The sequence below is a fragment of the Trichoderma ghanense genome (assembly GCF_004382785.1).
Source record: "Trichoderma ghanense strain CCMA-1212 chromosome Unknown scaffold_26, whole genome shotgun sequence".
In the NCBI taxonomy this organism is placed as follows: Eukaryota; Fungi; Ascomycota; class Sordariomycetes; order Hypocreales; family Hypocreaceae; genus Trichoderma; species Trichoderma ghanense.
In genome coordinates this window covers 146023-163218 of record NW_027395689.1, presented here as the reverse complement: position 1 = coordinate 163218, position 17196 = coordinate 146023, and the positions used below count along the sequence as shown (strand labels likewise).

The 17196-nt window shown below is 51.0% G+C and overlaps 7 protein-coding genes across 7 annotated transcripts; 4 read left to right on the top strand and 3 right to left on the bottom strand.

The window, feature by feature from the left end:
- Nucleotides 1–471: 471 nt before the first annotated feature.
- CCMA1212_010503 (25-hydroxycholesterol 7-alpha-hydroxylase) lies at nt 472–2193 on the top strand (the record flags this gene model as incomplete). The annotated part of the gene is made up of 1 exon (XM_073707546.1): nt 472–2193. One exon carries the CDS (start codon nt 472–474, stop codon nt 2191–2193), a length of 1722 nt encoding a protein of 573 aa, XP_073553988.1.
- A 2614-nt stretch (nt 2194–4807) lies between these two features.
- On the top strand, nt 4808–6363 carry CCMA1212_010502 (Oxalate decarboxylase OxdC; the record flags this gene model as incomplete). Its single annotated transcript, XM_073707545.1, has 2 exons — nt 4808–4881; nt 4947–6363. 2 exons carry the CDS (start codon nt 4808–4810, stop codon nt 6361–6363), a joined length of 1491 nt encoding a protein of 496 aa, XP_073553987.1.
- Nucleotides 6364–6619: 256 nt separating this feature from the next.
- Nucleotides 6620–8582, bottom strand: CCMA1212_010501 (Baeyer-Villiger monooxygenase; the record flags this gene model as incomplete). The annotated part of the gene is made up of 5 exons (XM_073707544.1): nt 6620–7068; nt 7136–7151; nt 7216–7938; nt 8007–8380; nt 8450–8582. 5 exons carry the CDS (start codon nt 8580–8582, stop codon nt 6620–6622), a joined length of 1695 nt encoding a protein of 564 aa, XP_073553986.1.
- Nucleotides 8583–9102: 520 nt separating this feature from the next.
- On the top strand, nt 9103–10604 carry CCMA1212_010500 (Acyltransferase LovD; the record flags this gene model as incomplete). Its single annotated transcript, XM_073707543.1, has 4 exons — nt 9103–9106; nt 9220–9710; nt 9825–10122; nt 10198–10604. The coding sequence occupies 4 exons, from the start codon at nt 9103–9105 to the stop codon at nt 10602–10604; spliced, it is 1200 nt and encodes a 399-aa protein (XP_073553985.1).
- Nucleotides 10605–11141: 537 nt separating this feature from the next.
- CCMA1212_010499 (Regulatory protein alcR) lies at nt 11142–13729 on the top strand (the record flags this gene model as incomplete). Its single annotated transcript, XM_073707542.1, has 2 exons — nt 11142–11247; nt 11334–13729. 2 exons carry the CDS (start codon nt 11142–11144, stop codon nt 13727–13729), a joined length of 2502 nt encoding a protein of 833 aa, XP_073553959.1.
- Nucleotides 13730–14365: 636 nt separating this feature from the next.
- Nucleotides 14366–15208, bottom strand: CCMA1212_010498 (uncharacterized protein; the record flags this gene model as incomplete). The annotated part of the gene is made up of 2 exons (XM_073707541.1): nt 14366–14665; nt 14726–15208. The coding sequence occupies 2 exons, from the start codon at nt 15206–15208 to the stop codon at nt 14366–14368; spliced, it is 783 nt and encodes a 260-aa protein (XP_073553958.1).
- Nucleotides 15209–15692: 484 nt separating this feature from the next.
- Nucleotides 15693–16751, bottom strand: CCMA1212_010497 (uncharacterized protein; the record flags this gene model as incomplete). The annotated part of the gene is made up of 4 exons (XM_073707540.1): nt 15693–15877; nt 15931–16212; nt 16270–16671; nt 16730–16751. 4 exons carry the CDS (start codon nt 16749–16751, stop codon nt 15693–15695), a joined length of 891 nt encoding a protein of 296 aa, XP_073553942.1.
- Between the last annotated feature and the right edge of the window lie 445 nt (nt 16752–17196).

The window sequence follows — 17196 nt, the reverse complement described above, 5'->3', positions numbered from 1 at the left end:
CACTGCAAGTTGAAAACGGTCTCGTAGGAGCGACGGCTTAATCTAGCATAACTCAACCTTAGCTCAGGTGAACCTCAAGTTTCGCAAGTTCGGTCAAAGCACCCATGCGTGCTACCGTGTGCTTGATTAACATCCTGACATGCAACAGTTGACCATGCCCATGGTGATACTACATTAGAGATGTCACAGAGTGTTTGATTACGCGTGTCGCTGATATAGCAGGCTAAATAACTTCTCAACGAAGAGCTTTCTTTCTAAACACCAGTCGAGTTCGTAATCGTATCGTTAACCAGCTGGCCTACGGGCCAAGCCACTCATGCTAGTGCTGAGACATACGCGTATCCGTAAAAATCTCACAACAGCGGTCTAATTCGATCTCTGATTACAAGTATCGGTGATGCGGCACAGCTTCTGAACTCGTTGACCTTGACTTCAATTCCCTTCTCTTGGCCCTTTACCACTGTTGAGAATATGGCACCCGACCCAGTCAGAGACGCCTTCGCGTCGGTTGGGGGCCACAACACGGCAACTCCAGTCTCGGCCTATCTCCTCACCCTGGTTGCTCTTATTATCGCCTTCGTCTTTGCATATTCACGCCTGCAAAAAGACAAGCGAGAAGTGGAGGTTGACTTTCCTCCGTGGGTTCCGCTCGAAGTCGGCATAAGCAGCGCATTGATTCAAGCCGGCGGTACTGCTTCATGGCTATTGTTCGTATTCTCTCTGCATATCAACCCTGGTAATTTTCCCACTGATAATAGTATACATAGCTCGCTCATTTGGCCCCGGAAAGGGTCTCTGTTTGGGCTCACTTCCCGCCATCAAATCTTGCACAACCTCGACAACATCGACCGCGTCTTTACCAAGTCGCCGCACATCCTTAGTGCAGACGTTTTGGGGCTGCGCTTGGGCATTCGCGTCTTTGGCGCGCGGCTGACGAAGGAGATTTCCGAAGAGTTCCTCGTCCTCAACAGAAAGCTGACGCAGATAATTGAGCGATACTTTGTAAACGATGCTTCTGCAACCGCCTCAATCCAGAGCGCCGATATTCCCGGAAAGGTAGCCCGACTCCTGAGCTTCTCATCCGATGCTCAGAAACAACACCAGTGGGAGCGATCAGCAGCTATCAAAGTGCTGTCGACTGATTCCGAGGGACATCCGGGAACTGTCGAAGCTGATCTCGAGTCGCTCATGAGGGACTTTGGCGCCTGCGTCTCCATTCCGCGGCTCTATGGACAGGACTTTTTGGACCGCAATCCGCGTCTTCTCGAAGACTTTTGGAAATTTGACAACAACGCGTTTTCGCTGCTCGTCATTGGCGTGCCGACTTGGGCTCCGATCAAGTCCTTCCGGGAGGCCCTCGCGGCTCGCACTCGGCTTCATGATGCACTCGAAGGGTTCTACACCCGCTTGGACCAGTACAAGCGCGGGCAGAAAGTGGACTTCGAGGCCGATATGCGCGACGTCAGCGTTGCTGCAATGGAACGAAACAAGATTCTCGAGGAGCATGGCGTCCCTATCCGTGCACGAGCTGAGCTCGAACTGGGCACCTTCTGGGGGCTCAATGCTAACATGCAGCCGATGGTCTTCTGGCTTCTGCTTTACGTTTACTCGACTCCCGGGCTCGTAGATGAATTACGAAAGGAAGTTAGACCTTGTATGACTGTGTCCGCGGCGGATTTTCCACCGCAAATTACTTCCTTTGACTTCTCACGCCTGAGCCATGAGTGTCCGCTCCTAAAGTCTTCCCTCTTCGAAACTTTTCGGCTGGTTGAGGATCCGACTTCGCTTCGTTACGTGTCAAAGCCAATGACCGTATCTGATGGCAACCTTGAGCATCACTTCAAGCCGGGAACCTGGCTCTCAGCACCCCACGCCCTTCTACAAACCGACCCTTCGATCTTCCCAGAGCCTGAAAAGTTTATCCCGGACAGATTCATAGAGACGGACAAGGAAACGGGCCATCGGGTCGCCCGATATGGAAAACTTAAGCCATGGGGCTCCGGGTCTGCGGTATGCAAAGGCCGTACGTTTGCAGAGAAGGAAGTCATGGGCATTGTTGCTTGCTTCATCACCCTGTGGGATATGGAGAATGCAGAAGGCCCATGGAAGCTGCCCGGCATGATCCCGGGAACTGGAGTAAAGCGTCCGCACAAGCCGATTCGAGTCGTCCTTAAGCGCCGGAGCCTCGAGTGATGATAAGTTACAGTCTGTTAGTCAAATAGCATAATAGTATGCTTCTGTAATTATAAATGTGACAAAGCTCTAGCCCTATATGTAGGCTACAGATATGGCAGACGCCACCCACAGCATACGCTGGGCGACCCATCGGTGCTTGTAGATTTGTAAGATAAGGTGCGTTGTCTAGCTATTAGAGCAATGTAGCCATGTTCGTGAATGTCCGAATGTCTTCCCTGGCCGTGCAGCAGGGATCGACATCGTCAGATCGTACCTTGACCTGCATCATCTAGATACCAACCGCCAACAGCACCTCGCCATTGCCGTCTCTTGGCCTCGATTCCCCTGACTGGCCCTGCGATAGCATCTTCCCATTCCTGATACCACTTCTCCTGGGCTGCGCAAGGCCTTGCCAGTTTCCCAAAGATGAGCAGAGAGATCCACTTATAAGACGCGCAAGCCAGCCAGACACACTGACAAGCCAGGTGACCGGCAATGGTGAAAGCGGACCGAACAAGAGAAGTGCATCCGCAGCCTTGAGCTCAAAGGAATCACTACATAGGAAAAGCGAGGGAAGAAGCTGCAAGTTCAACGGCCGCCGTCATCAGGAGTGTCGCGCGTGGCCAGTCTATTATTTGAACAGTTGCTGAAAGACTCATCAGTGAGGGACAAGAGGCTGCCGGAGACGGGCCGAGACGATATACCTTGCAACCGCATCCAGGCTGAGCCCTGCCTCATTCGTGGAGCCTGATGATCCAATCGGCGAGAATAGAGAAGAGCCGCAGGAACCAACCCGTGATCCGGTGGAGATACGACCATTGATGGCTGATTGATGGACTCCAAACTTGGTTTCCGCTGAGGCATGTAGTGCATTGTAGACATGCAGCTGGCAGATCATGATGTGCAGTCTCACTGAAGGATACTTTGGTGTGTATAGTACCACCAGCTACCCTATTCTTGGATGTCATTATTCGCCTGGAGTGTTTGTCAGGCACTGGAAACACTGGAAATGCGCCATTATCTTCTCAACGGCCATAAAATACTGTATTATCCTATCTAGTTTCACCCAATGCTCACAAAGAGCCATGTACTGATCAAATCTGAAGCGGCAGGAATGTAGTTGCACTGTAACATCTGGATGGTTATCTAGGTACCTTCGATGAAGCACCAATACAGCATGACATAGACCTGCAGAAAATTGAAGAAGAGCCCCGTTACATGCCTTGTGATACTACTCCGTATTTGATGTTGAGCTGTATGTGCCAACGTAGATCTCGAATCATTCTCGACATTACAAGGCATATGGCGAAGCTCCCTCGCAAACCAAATCTGCTTCCCCCAACCCATAGTCTGCAGGGTGCTGTGTGACATTACAATGCCGATATAATTCCGCCTTTATCACTCAGGCGAGAAGGCCGACCTAAAAATAGACACGTGGGAGTTATCAAGCAGGTTGAAGGCCTCTCGAAGTAAACTGCATCTCTGGCACACAAGTCCAAAAGTCTCCGAGTACTCATCACGCCTTCCTTACTCCCGCACAACAATGCATCATCAAATCAAGTCCACTTAGCGTCTCGGAGGCAAAAAGTGGCTGCCAATCCCTGCGCATCATCATGGGTCTAGGCACGGCCCGCTCATGGACCAATAGATGAGCCTTGAGAGCTACATTTCTGGATCGATTTCCGGCAGACTCGATTGCCCTATGGCCGATGCCCGAGCGAGGGGGTGGCACAGCCTTCTAGTGTCTTACATCTATAAGAGAATCATGGCCCGTTGAACGGATAATCGGAACGAGTTTGCCATGTTGTTTTCATGGGTTGAACGGGACGCTCCACCAACTTCAAGGAGAACAGACGTCACGATGTGACATAATAGGCTTTAGTTCAAGCAAATTCACGGATGCTTCGGCTTGAGAAACACCAATCCCATCTTTGGAGCTTTCCAATTCCAGGCATAGCTCTCGGACGGTGACAGGTCGATAGTCCTCCGAGATGGAGAAAGCCTTCGATCTTTCACCGCACAGACAGATCTCACAGTGCGGCATCAGAGACGGAGTCGAATGTGACACGCCTTATTGATACAGGATACAGTGGACTTGGGAACCAAAGTTCGATTCTCAAGCGAAGTCTTGCTCCTCAAGCCAACCAGGCGATACAACTCATGATTACAGATCACAGAGCACACGCATAAACATACCGGGACACAGCCTCTGACGGAACTGCTCTTTTGCAGGGATGCATCGCACGTATGGAGAAGCTCATCGGTGCCTGGGAGTGGTCCGCGAGCAGCACTGGAGCTTGACGTGACACGATTCTTCCATACCGTGCGACGGAATATCGAATTGTGCCATCTTCGATTTGTTTCCGGGCACCATCCCGCCGTCATCGGTGTTGCTCGGGGAGTCGGAGAGTCTTTAGAACAGACGACATTGATGGAGTCGATGGATGAGGAGCACGGATCGCGAGTCTCGGGCCTAGAACTGAGAAGAAGTTGATGATGGCGACTGGTATAAAGATGCCAGGAAACTGCTGTTGGAATCAATGCACCACTCGCTTCTTATCCTGGGCATTAAAATCATCCAGCGAATTCTTGGATACACCAGACGGACTATCGACAAAGCTCCTTTGCCGAAATGCATACCAAGCTTTCTTCCGTCGTTGCTGGCCTTTTGCCTGCAATGCTGATTTTGGCAGCTCCGGCTCCTCAGTATGATATAAACACTTTCACAATCCTGTCTGATGAGGAATTCCCACTAACCAAATATACTTCAGGATTCAATCTATCGGAGAAAACACTGGACCGGTTGCGGGTGTCACTCCTCCAGTTCCTACCGTTACTGCTCCCGTCGGAAGCCTCTACGGAAGCCCCGGACTTCAGGGCGGCGTTGCTCCTATTCCTGACACCAGCAAGGACAGTGCCGAAGTGAAGAAATTCAAGGAGGTGAACGGCCAAGATGCAGATTCAAGCCTTGGTGTGTATCTCGACTTCGACAGCGTCGATGAGCCGCAACCCATCCGCGGTGCTTTTGGTGGCACTGATGCCGGCCCTCGCACCTTTGAGTACGAAAAGTTGAACCCGGATCTGTTTGCCGCTCCCGGCACCGACTCTGGCGCTGTCCCGAACGCCGTCTGGCCCCTTGGCATGTCCCACAACCGCCCAGGTGCCTCAGGCAGGGCTGGTTGGGCCCGTCAGCAGAACACTGCTGTGCTTCCCAATGCAAAGGCCATGGCTGGTGTAGACATGAAGCTCGAGCCCAACGCCTACCGTGAGCTTCACTGGCACACTGCCGGTGAATGGTCCTTGATTCTGAAGGGTTGCGTTCGAGTTGCAGCCATCAACGACGAGTCTCAAAACTTTGTTGACGATCTTTGCGAGGGTGACGTTTGGTTCTTCCCCGCTGGTGTTCCTCATTCCATTCAAGCATTCGAGAACGGTGCCGAGTTCCTGCTTGTCTTCGACCAGGGTGACTTTGACGAGAACGGGACTTTCCTCATAACTGAGATGTTTGCTCGCACCCCCCGCTCCGTCCTGTCGAAGAACTTCCGCGCCCCTGTCGATACCTTCAAGAACCTGCCGGACAACCAGCTTTACATCTTCAACGGAACTCCCCAGCCCAAGGACATCAGCAAGCAGAACATAACCGCCCCTGGAGGCTTCCTTAGCGGCCCCGCCGGCTACACCTATCACTGGTCCCAGCAAAAAGCGTACGAAGTGCCTGGTGGCTCCGTCAAGATCCTGGACCCCACGACATTCCCCATTGCCGCCAAATTCTCCGCTGCTCTTGTCACTATCCAGCCTGGTGCTATGCGAGAACTTCACTGGCACACCACCTCGGACGAGTGGGACTACTTCCTCCAGGGCTCTGGCCGTGCTACTCTCTATGCTGCCCCGAGCGCTGCCAACACCTTCGACTTTACTGCTGGCGACGTTGGCTATATTCCTCAGGCTGACGCTCACTATATCGAGAACACCGGCACTGAAGACCTCATCTTCCTTGAGGTCCTGCAGGCCCCCAAGTTCTCTGACATCTCCGTTGCTCAGTGGCTTGCTTTGACTCCAGAGCAGACTGTCATTGACCACTTGAACATTTCCGCTGAGGTCCTCGAGGCCCTCCCCAAGGAGAAAACAATCATCAAGACTGGTAACGCGAATCTCACTGAGATTATCAAGACTGGCAAGGCGTATTAACATTTTGCGACTACAATATGTTGAAAGAAGCTCCATGGGGAGGAAGAGGATTGGTGTTTCTGATTCTTTACTCTTGTATCACTTGTTATGTACTTTAGAAAGTGGTAGCATGATCATTATGATTGTCCGTTGTACTGCGTAAACAAAAGAATTTCCCGTGAAAAGGCTTCTGTGGATGAGGACACGATAAAATGAGGGTACTAATTCAATTTCGTAGGAGGCAAAAAAAGATAGAACCATACTGATATACTGGTTGTTAGTTGGAGACTACATCAAAGCCCGACATATCATCCAGAGCATGGCGAATCAATTTCGCATACTTTGGAATTCCGCCTGGGTAACAAACGGGCTCATACACCTTGCCAGGGATACTTCCACCCATATACGTCGATCTGACAGTCGGAAACAGCATCTGGTTGTTGATGTCGACGATATCCTTCTTCCAAGCCACAGCTGACTCACGCTTCGGGTTGATGTACTTGATATTGTTCATCCGCATCTTCTGGATGCAGTCTGCAATCCATCTGCCCTGCAACTCCACGGTTGTTGGACCGTTGCTGAGGAGCGTGGGAGCCTGGGGGCCGTAGATATGGAACATGTTGGGGTACCCGCTGACGGTGAGTCCCAGGTATGTTACGGCGCCAGTCAGCCATTCGTCTTCAAGTTTGGTGTTGGAAAGGCTCTCGAGTCCTAGCTGTGTCATGACTGGAATGTGTTAGCAGCTTGATGCATGGAGTAACGGGGCGGAGTCAGTTTGTGGAGGGATCAGTACCTCCAGTGACAATATCCTGCGAGATTCGTTAGTGGTGTGTTGCCAGATATGATTGAAGAACGTTGGTAATGATCACTTACAAAGCCTGTTGCTACCGCAATGACATCAAAATCATGGTGCGTGCCATCTTCAAGGAGGATGCCTGTCTCGTCAATATCCTTGATAGCATTTTTCTTGATGTCCACAACATCCACAGTTGGCCTATTGAACTGCTCGTAGTAGTTGTACTCAAGACATGGTCGTTTAATGCCAAAATAATGGGGCATGTCAAGAGGAGCAAGCAGATCGCGCTTCCGGGGGTCGTCAATCCGAGCGCGAGTCTTCTTGGCCCAGAATTTGTACGACTCTTTGTTCGACTCTGGGTTGTAGAAATTGTCCTTGTATAGAGCGACCCAGTATCGGAACCCGCCATCTTTCCAGATCCTCTCGTAGAACTCTTCGCGCTCCTCAGGGGTAACGTCAAACGTGTTCTTCTCGTCCCAGTCATAGAGAAAGCCGGCGAAGTTTGCCTCACGGTATCTGAACAACTCTGGATAGTGCTTCTTGGCTTTCTCTTGTTCTTCGACGGTGAGGTCCCGTTTGCGCATTGGAACAGCAAGGTTGGGAGTGCGTTGGAAGACCTTCAGCTCGCCAGCCTCGGGACCCCACGCCTGGACGATTTGGACGCCAGACGCTCCTGTGCCAATGACGGCGCACTTCTTGCCACGGACGTCAATCTTTTCGTCTGGCCAGAACGAGGAATGATGGATCACGCCCTTGAACTTGGTCATTCCAGGCCAATCGGGGATGTATCGCTTGGCAGCCTTTACAGCTATTAGCATAGATCAAAGACCCGAATACGCGAGCAGCGGCAAGCGGGACGAGTACTTACGAAGCCAGTCCCCAGAACAAGATACTTGGCCTTGGTTGTGCGACCATCCTCTGTGCGGATGTTCCACTTGCCCTCGGCTGGGTCAAAGTGAGCTCCGACAACAACCGTGTTAAAGGCACAGTCCTTCTTCACTCCGACTACCTTGTCGACGTGATCAAAGTATGCTCGCAGGTTCTCATAGTTTGGGTAGTTGTTCGGCCAGTTCCATGTCTTCCACACCTCAGGCCAGGAGAACTCATACTCAGGCACTTCGGAGTCGACGCCGGCACCTGGATAGCAATTCCAGCGCCACGTACCGCCGGTGTCGTTTCCAGCTTCGAAGATGTATGCCTTCAGGCCGCGATCTCGGAGCGTTTTTAGCATGAATATGCCAGCTATGTGATACAGAACCCTTGTGAGCGACTGGCTGTATTACTCGTTCGTAAGATATCGATTCATCCTACCAAAACCTGCGCCAACAATGACGGCGTCAATATCTAGGTTCTCCGCATAGGGGCCGATCCTATCATCATGTTGCACAGAATAGTCTGTCAACTCAGTGTTGAACTTTTTGGTTTCCGTAGGAAAGTCACCCATGTTGGCTGAAATATAGACGGTAGACTACAGTTAGTAGAGAAGATATGAAGAAATGGTAAAGTACAAAGGAATAGAAGGCATCATCTTTGGGGGTAAGAAGCTTCAAATTTAAAGACCCGGTCTATCTTGTGTTCCCATTGTCACCGCACAGTAATGAAGTAAGATCAACTTGCAATCCGCAGTACTTCCTCCCACACACGCTTGTATCACTTCAAGCCGACGGTGTAGGAGTTCTCACTGCGGTTGAGGCAAAATTCCCCCGCAATTAAGCCATCTGTCTGGGGTTGCATCTTGTGGCTGGTTGAGGGGGCTCTACTGGTAGAATGAGATGAAAAGAGGGGATCGCGCATGCGGAACCGCACGCAATATGCGGAAGGGAGTTGCGGACACGCAACCGCACCGTATCTGCATGATCATGGGACCTTTGCAAAAACTTGGCAAGGTTTCACAGACTCGGAAGCTGCCTGGGCTCGCAGATCGGGACAAGCATACCCGAGTGTGACAAACACACAAAAGGCGCATGCGTGCATCATCTAGCGTACAAACTTACCATAACACATGGCCTATCTTTTTTACCTTGCTCATTGATCAATTATCGAAATGCCTTTCAACGCTGAAACTCTTTCTAAACTTCAAGGCTCAGTCAACAAAGCCTGCGTCGATGCCAAAATCGATCTTCCAGGTGTTTCAGTTGTAGTCGTCGGCAAGGATGGAAACGAATTGTTTGCTCACTCAGCTGGGAAACGGGGCTTGGTCTCGAATGAGCCAATGACCCTCGAGACAATCTTTTGGATTGCATCATGCACCAAGATGCTCACTGGCTTTGCTTGCATGCAGCTTGTGGAGCAAGGAGTCTTGAGGCTTGATGATGGCGACCACCTTGAGAATATCCTTCACGAGCTCAAATCCGTCAAGGTCTTGCGCCAGGACGGGACTTTCGAAGCCAAGAGAAATAAAATCACTCTCCGAATGCTGCTGAGCCATACCTCTGGATTTGGATATACCTTTTCTCACGAGCGTCTCAGGAACTGGTCGTTTCCAGTCGGCATAGACGAATTCTCCGGACGGAGCGAGGATGTCCTCTGCACCCCATTACTATTTCAACCAGGAGAGGCATGGGAATACGGTGTAAGTTGCCAAACGACGCTTCTGCTTCTCGCATCTGTTCCTCCACTTACGGCCCTTTCTCGTTCTGTTGTTTGGCTTTTGTAATTTCAGAGTAGCTAACATTACCTCGCATAGACTGGCATCGATTGGGCTGGACTGGCGGTCGAACGAACAAGTGGTCTTAATCTTGATGCATATATGCAAAAGCACATCTTGCAGCCTCTAGGCATCAAAGACATGACCATGTTTCCTACCAAAGACATGCGAAACCGGCTTGCCTATATGCACAGTCGAAACCCAGATGGTACACTCAGACCTCGAGACCATCTCCATCGACTGCCGCTGGTCATTGACCCGGACAACGAGTCTGAGGCTCGCCGGGTCTTTAACAGCGGCGGCGCGGGCATGTTTGCAAAGCCTCAAGAATACTGCAGTAAGTGACTTGCATTCTCATCATCTTTCCACCCGAGTGCAAGCGGTGTCTAAAGAAGTCAAACAGAGGTACTAGCAGTGCTCTTAAACGATGGCACTTGTCCGCGGACGGGAACTCAGTTACTACGCAAAGTGACAGTGGACGAGATGTTCCGTAACCAAGTTCCCCAGTTCCCGAATCTTGGCCGTCAAATATTCTCTGATGCCAAACCAGACTTGACCAACATCGTCTACGACTTTTATCCAGTGCCTGGTGATCCACCACAGGGCTGGGGCTTGACCTTTATGAAATCGAACGGCGGCAGCACCGGCAGATCCAGAGAAGTGGCTCACTGGGCCGGACTGGCAAATTGTTGGTGGTGGTGCGACCGTGAAAAGGGCGTGGCTGGGATATTGTGCACCCAGATACTCCCATTTGCCGATGGCAAAGTCCTGGGATTGTGGGCTGACGTAGAGACGCAAGTGTACGCAGCTCTGGAGTGAGAAACGCACCTTGGCGAGTTGTATTAGTTTGTCATGGGTCATAATACGGAGTCGTCCTTGTCATCCTCCAGTGTACCTATACCCTGAATAGCCTTTTACCCTGTGGGGAGACTTGAGATTAAAACGGCTTTTGCAGGCTATAAAGTCTGCACCAGTCCAAGTTTAGTTCTTAGCTTGACGAGGGTGGCTGACGACAACACGCGAGACAGACACATATGGAGAAGCGGAGAAGCGCGGGGGTGGGCGAACGGGGCGGACTGGACAGGATGTCCAAAATCCGGGGTTGGGCAACTACTAGGAGGCACTTGGCCAAAAGAGAACGTTAGTGGCTTTGTGGCATTGTCCGGGTCAGATGAGCAATGACTAGAAATTAAAGGCTGGGCCTCGGGTGGGAGGCTGTACGATCGTATACGCTCTGCTTTTGACTTGGACAACTCCCGATTTGACCGAAAATTCCAAGCTGGAGATTCTACCTCTCCATGTTTACCATTTTGATAACAAATTCTGGTCCAATTGTGATTTCAACAGTTTGTCCTCATGAGACGACAAAATCACAGCTGTGACCAGTGCCGAAGGTCCAAGAGAGGATGCGATGCTCCCTCATTGAGAGCCGGACAACGCAACTCGAATCTGGGGCAACTCGGTAAGTGATTCCAGCACTATTCTTCATTCGTGATCCATTATAAATGATGTTGGTCTTATTCCACCAAATCTAACATCTCTGGCAAGACTTCGGAAATGGTTCCACCAAGTGCTCTTACTGCAACAAGACCAACAAGACATGCACTTGGGAATGGGCAAAAGCTCAAACACTCCAACGTTCGATCGCATATGGGTCCAAGTCGCCCCTGAAGGAAATAGCCGGGAGACGGCGTGAAAAGAGAGATTATTCGTTTGATTCTCCACTGGCCCAGGAACCGCTTGCTGGGAACAACGACGACAGCTATTTCTCTTCGTTGCAGGCCGACGGCTGGCGAGTGGACGATTCTCTCTACTTCCCTGGCAAAAGCGACTACGAATGGAGTATCCCGACACTACAGACATCACTCTTTACAGACCCTTTCGTCGACTACTCCATTCCAAACGATGTCCCCTCCTTCCGGACCGAGGTATCGGAGGATCCAACTACGACGTCTGATCCCGCCGGCGACGCCACCGCCATAGATTCCTACAAAAGAGAGCCTCAATTGTCTGAATATTTGCCTGGGACTGACCCAATTTCACCAGCTCAATATTGCTACCCAGTGCAAGAAGATGGTTTGATGTCGTTGGCCAAGAGGCGGCGAATATCGTCCGACGGAACTGGCTCGCAACGCACCTCTCTGTCCAGCTTCTCCGCCGAGCAAGAGATGATGTCCCACAGCAATAGCCAGCTCATCTCGACAAACTTGCTTCAGATATACCATGATGTGCTGGAACACAACCTATCATGTTGGCTGACGGAGATAAACAACCCATTAACAGCTCAACCGCGGAATGGAGATACAGAAAACAATATGGGTCTGGTCAGGGAATGGGGGACCGCGTGGTCTAACAGGATCTATACACGAGCCATCCAGCTAGACCGGGATTCCATATCGGCAAATATGGTGCGTCTGACGCCTGCGCAAGATGCTTCCGTCACCAATGCCCTGCATCTTGCCATCATGGCATTTGCCACGCAGTGGGCCCAAGGAAGCCATCGTCAAAGAGAGCGATATCCCACGAGCTTCGCCTCGCCGGTGGATGTTTCAGATGGTTTAGCCGAGGAGTTTGACCGCAGCCTTCAGCATCAGATTTGGGCCCAGGCCAAAAGGGCTCTGCAGGATGTTGACGAGCTGGAGTCTTACAGAGTGGCATTGGCTGAGTTAATATTTGGATTAACGCAGAAGGCATGGGACCATGAACCTGAGGACAGAGATTTCGGAGGCGATATAGCACCTCACTCTCGTGGCGTTGGCTTGGAGACCGAAGTAAAAGCACGACTTGGCGACATCATATCCAAGGAGGGACCTCCCATTTACATGGAGCGAGCGGCCCGCAAGGTTCAAATGCTACAGGCTCGATACAACGCAGGCCGACGAGGCCTCAAATCCTCAGTGGTGAACAACGATGCGGTTGAAGCCACTGGCACCTCCCAATTTTTCTCCAGCAAGGGGAATAGGGAGACTGCGGGACTCCTGTACTGGTTCGCCGTCATGTTTGACACGGTATCATCGTCGATGAACGAACGGCCCGTCGTCGTGCCGGACGAAGATATCCCGCACTATGCCGATGAAGGTCTCGACGATACAGCAGCAGAAGATGACACTCCGCTGCATGGGAGGTGGGATGTTGGGTCGTTCGTCCATGATGACGTGGAAAACCCTGCTTATAAGCCTACTTGGCCATGCCCGTACGAGGAGGCCGCCAAAGCTGTTACCAAAGCGGCACCGGTCAAGGTTTTGCTCTTTCGGCATCTATCTTATTTGCAGGGGATACTTCGAAAGGGAGCTCGAGGAAAGAGAGTGGAGGACATCATCAGCTCCACCCTTTCTCTCTATCGATACTGGAACAAGACATACGGATCATTCTTTAGAGAGTTGATGCTCGATATCGACTCTGTTCCAGAGCGCATACGGAGCTGGTTCTTTTGCATCTCGTGTCATTGGAATCTCGCTGCACTTATGATAGCCGATCTTGTTGCATTTGTCGACGACAACAGTCTCGGGACTGACTTCGAGACGCGGGCACGTATTGAGGGTAAGATTGCATGGAGGATACGAGATGCAAGCACTCAGGAACTGTCCGAACTTGCAGTCATTTCAATTCCTTATCAAGGATTACAGGACGAATCAAACTTTCACCACGCAGTCAACGAAGGCACCATTCTGACGGAGCCTTGGACAATGATCCTCATTAGGGCGTTCAGCATGGCATCTGCCATACTCCTTGGGGAGGCAGACGAAGCTCTCCGCCACGGCGCGGCACAGCTGGGATACACTGGCGGGCATTTCGAAGAGACCCTGGGGAAGGTCATGAACTGTATCAAAGCTTTGTGGCATCTTGGGAAAAAGTCGGATATGGCCAGAAAAGCGGCCGATTTCCTATCTTTGACTACCGAGAGACTGCAGGCTGACTACGGAACTGGAGGGGGAATAGGATGATAATACGAGGCTCTGAAGAAATATACGACGCATTAGTTGTAACCACTTTCCTTTTGTCTGTGGTATTATTGATTTGACCTCATCACCTATTTTTTTTTCACAATGTGCATGTCCTCAATCATTATGGTCATACACCCGATCCAGCAACGCGGCGCTTGTCGCGTCGCGTTCAATCAGTATGTGTGATGTATCAGTTAGAACCGGCAGTCGCCCTCCATCTCATGGGATTCATCATATGAGACATGGTTGCTACTCGGCATTGCATGTGTCCATGGCCCGAGATCTGCCTTATTGCGGCTCCGCTCGTGAGGGGAACCTTGGCGGCGCTGCGGCTCCGCAAGAGCTTCGGCGTGGAGGAAGGGTGAAGAGGGGGGGGATACGGAGGGGGAAAAGCACCCGCAGGTCCGCCGCTATGCGACAGGCGCCACTGTTTTCTTCCCACCACTTGAGTGAGGACAGCTACAGTTCGTGCTTGATGGTTGTCTTCACAAGGACCCTTCCTAAAGTCTGTGATGTGAAGAAATCAGACAGATTATCTTTTCCATCGATATCATACCTACTATACATACTTGGGTTCTACCTCAACACCGTACAAAGAAAGATGTTCGACTTTGGACACTGACATAGCTCGGATGCCTACGGCTGATCCCTCTTCCGCTTACTACCGCTTTCACCTGCATTGCCTCTTGAGAAAAGGTCTTCGAGCTTTTGCTGTCCCTTTTCAGCCGTCTTCACTTTGACCTTTTCGCTACCCAGCACGGGCGGTAGTCCCTGCACACGCCGCTTGGCATCTTCCAGCAATTCCAGCTCGCGATCGCGCTGTCCCTTGACTGTGGGTATTGACCACGTGTTGGACGTTGCGCCTTTATGAGCGAGCTTATACTTTGATCCCTCAAGATGCGTTTCGTATGTATTTGCATCAATTTTCCGGACGTGCTACACAGTATATTTGCCTCAGTCAGTGTTCCTCCTTGGGATATGGTTAACAAAACTCACCTGATGGGCAACGATGAGCCAGTGATACTCGGTTCCTACAGGCGCACCGCTTTTTGCAGGAGCCTTCCTTGCCCTCCTCTTGTTTGTCTTGTAGTCTATCTTCCACAGGTCTGGTTCCTCCTTGGTCTCATGCCAGACTCCGGGGTCGTAGTTCCATGTGTGAGATCCGCCGACCGCCATGCCGGAATAATACTGGCCTTTGAACGACTTGAGAGAGTTGTAACCGCCACCGCCAAAGGCGTACGATTGCCCGGCTGCCTTTTTGTTGGCTGGAGCTTGTCCATCTTCTGGCATCTCCTCCTCATCCAGCAGACTGGGATCCGTCACATCAGTGGCTGCATCGAATTCATCGCTTAGCATCGAGCTGTTCTTTGTCGGGCTCTCGTGCTCATTGGAATGCATCGGGTCCTCGTCTTTTGTTGGCGACGGCGATGCATGCTCTTCGATATGAGACTGCTTTAATCGCTTCGAGGTTCGAGGCATGGTGAGTGGTAATGCGCCAACAATTGATTGTCTTTTCTTAGATGACCATTGGGGAGGGTAATTGTAGCTGGTCAAGTCTACCATCCAAAGTTGACATGTTACACTTTCAACGGGAGTGAGTAATACAAGAGGTAGGGCTGTGATGATCCGAGGATGACGTCGGCGCTGATTCTGGTGTCATCGACATCCCCCTCAAAATAGTCGTGATTGCACACGATAATCAGGACATCCAATCAATCAGGTGACACAGGTCGTCGAGAATTAACAGTGGCAGACTCACTAGAAAATAGGCCAGTGTATGAGAAATGACTTTTCTTGATGGCGGAAAAAGAAGGAGGAAGGGAAAAAAAAATCCGGGATATGCACTTGTGGTTATCTTGAGATGTCTTCGAAGAACGCGAATCACAGGCTGCAACGTGAAGAGCGCTTCCATGGAATATCGCATTTAAAAAAACTTCATTTTATCTACCCGATGACGACTTCCCTAACCATTCACCACGGTACCACCGTTACAGTGCAGTGTCTGTCCGCTAACACAAGAGCTGTCCATTGAAGCAAGGAACACGACACAGCTTGCGATCTCGGATGGTTGCGCTGGTCGGCCCATAGGGCTGGTGAATTCCTTTTGCGCCTTCTCATTCATTGTCGCGGGAATCAAAGGAGTCCACACTAGGATACTCGTCAGCTGCGCCCTAAACACGATGGGGGCATTCTTTGCTTACCTGGCCCTGGGGCGACGGCATTCACTCTGATTCCCTTTGAGATGTACTGGTTACTCAGACCACGTGTAAAAGACACAATGGCTCCTTTGGTGGAGGTGTAGTCCAGCAAATCCGGCCGGCCGATGTATGCGTTGATGGAGGCGTTGTTGATAATAACGGCACCACGACTCATGTGCTTGAGGGAGTACTTGGACATGTAGAAGTACGAGTGAATGTTGACGTTGAAAGTGTGAACCCATTGCTCGTCTGGCAGGTCAAGAATATCCTCTACCATCATTTGATCTACACGGCTGGAGTTAGCAATTTGTCGTTCCGTACGAACGGAAATAAACCACTTACAGGCCGCATTGTTGAAGAGTATGTCGATGCCACCCATCTTTTCCAGAGCAAAGTCCACTGCGGCCTGGCAATTCTCCTTCTTGACAAGATCCGCGGCGAAAAGAAAGCATTTTCCTCCAGCAGCCTCGACCTGCTTCTTGGTGTCTTGTGCATCCTGCTCTTCTTCCGGGAGATATACAATAGTTGTTACGGCGCCTTCCTTGGCGAATAGCACTGCAGTAGCTGCTCCAATGCCGCTATCGCCACCGGTAATGAGCGCCCTTTTGCCCTGGAGCTTGTTGGCAGCTTTGTACGTCGTGCTGGTTCCACCTGCTTCGGGAAGCTCGTCGCGGGTAGGCTTTGGATCGGGCATGTCCCGATCCTTGCCTGGGAAGTCCTGCTTGGACACGGGGATGTTCTTCTCTGCGATAGACGGTTAGCGACAGCCAATTTGGCGTTATGTCACTGGGGAATATTGTACCGTCTTTGAATTGGGATGCCATGGTGGCTGAATGCGACAATTGACTTCTCGTGGCGCGTCTAAATTTCTTTGGGAGATGCGAAAGACGGATGTAAGAAGGGTCAAAAACAGCGATATGAAGATATTATCAGAATATCAGTCTGCCTTGCTGCGACATAAATGCTTTAATATCATGATGACACGAGCGCTCAAGTGGTGAACAGATGTGTGTCGTCATGGAGTGGAGGACTCCAACCGCTGGTGAGGCCAAGATTACAGGTCGAAACGACCAAATGACGTTATACACTTGATACACAATGTGTGCCGATTAAGACTTGAGGTCCTGAAGTTGAGGTAAGACGGGCAAGACAGCTATCATTTCTTAACCGCATTAGCATGCGCAGTGATCATTGATCTAAACCATTTAATGCTTATTGCTCGTTACTCGCACGTAGACATGCTGATCCGAGCGGCAAAATTAGCGATCC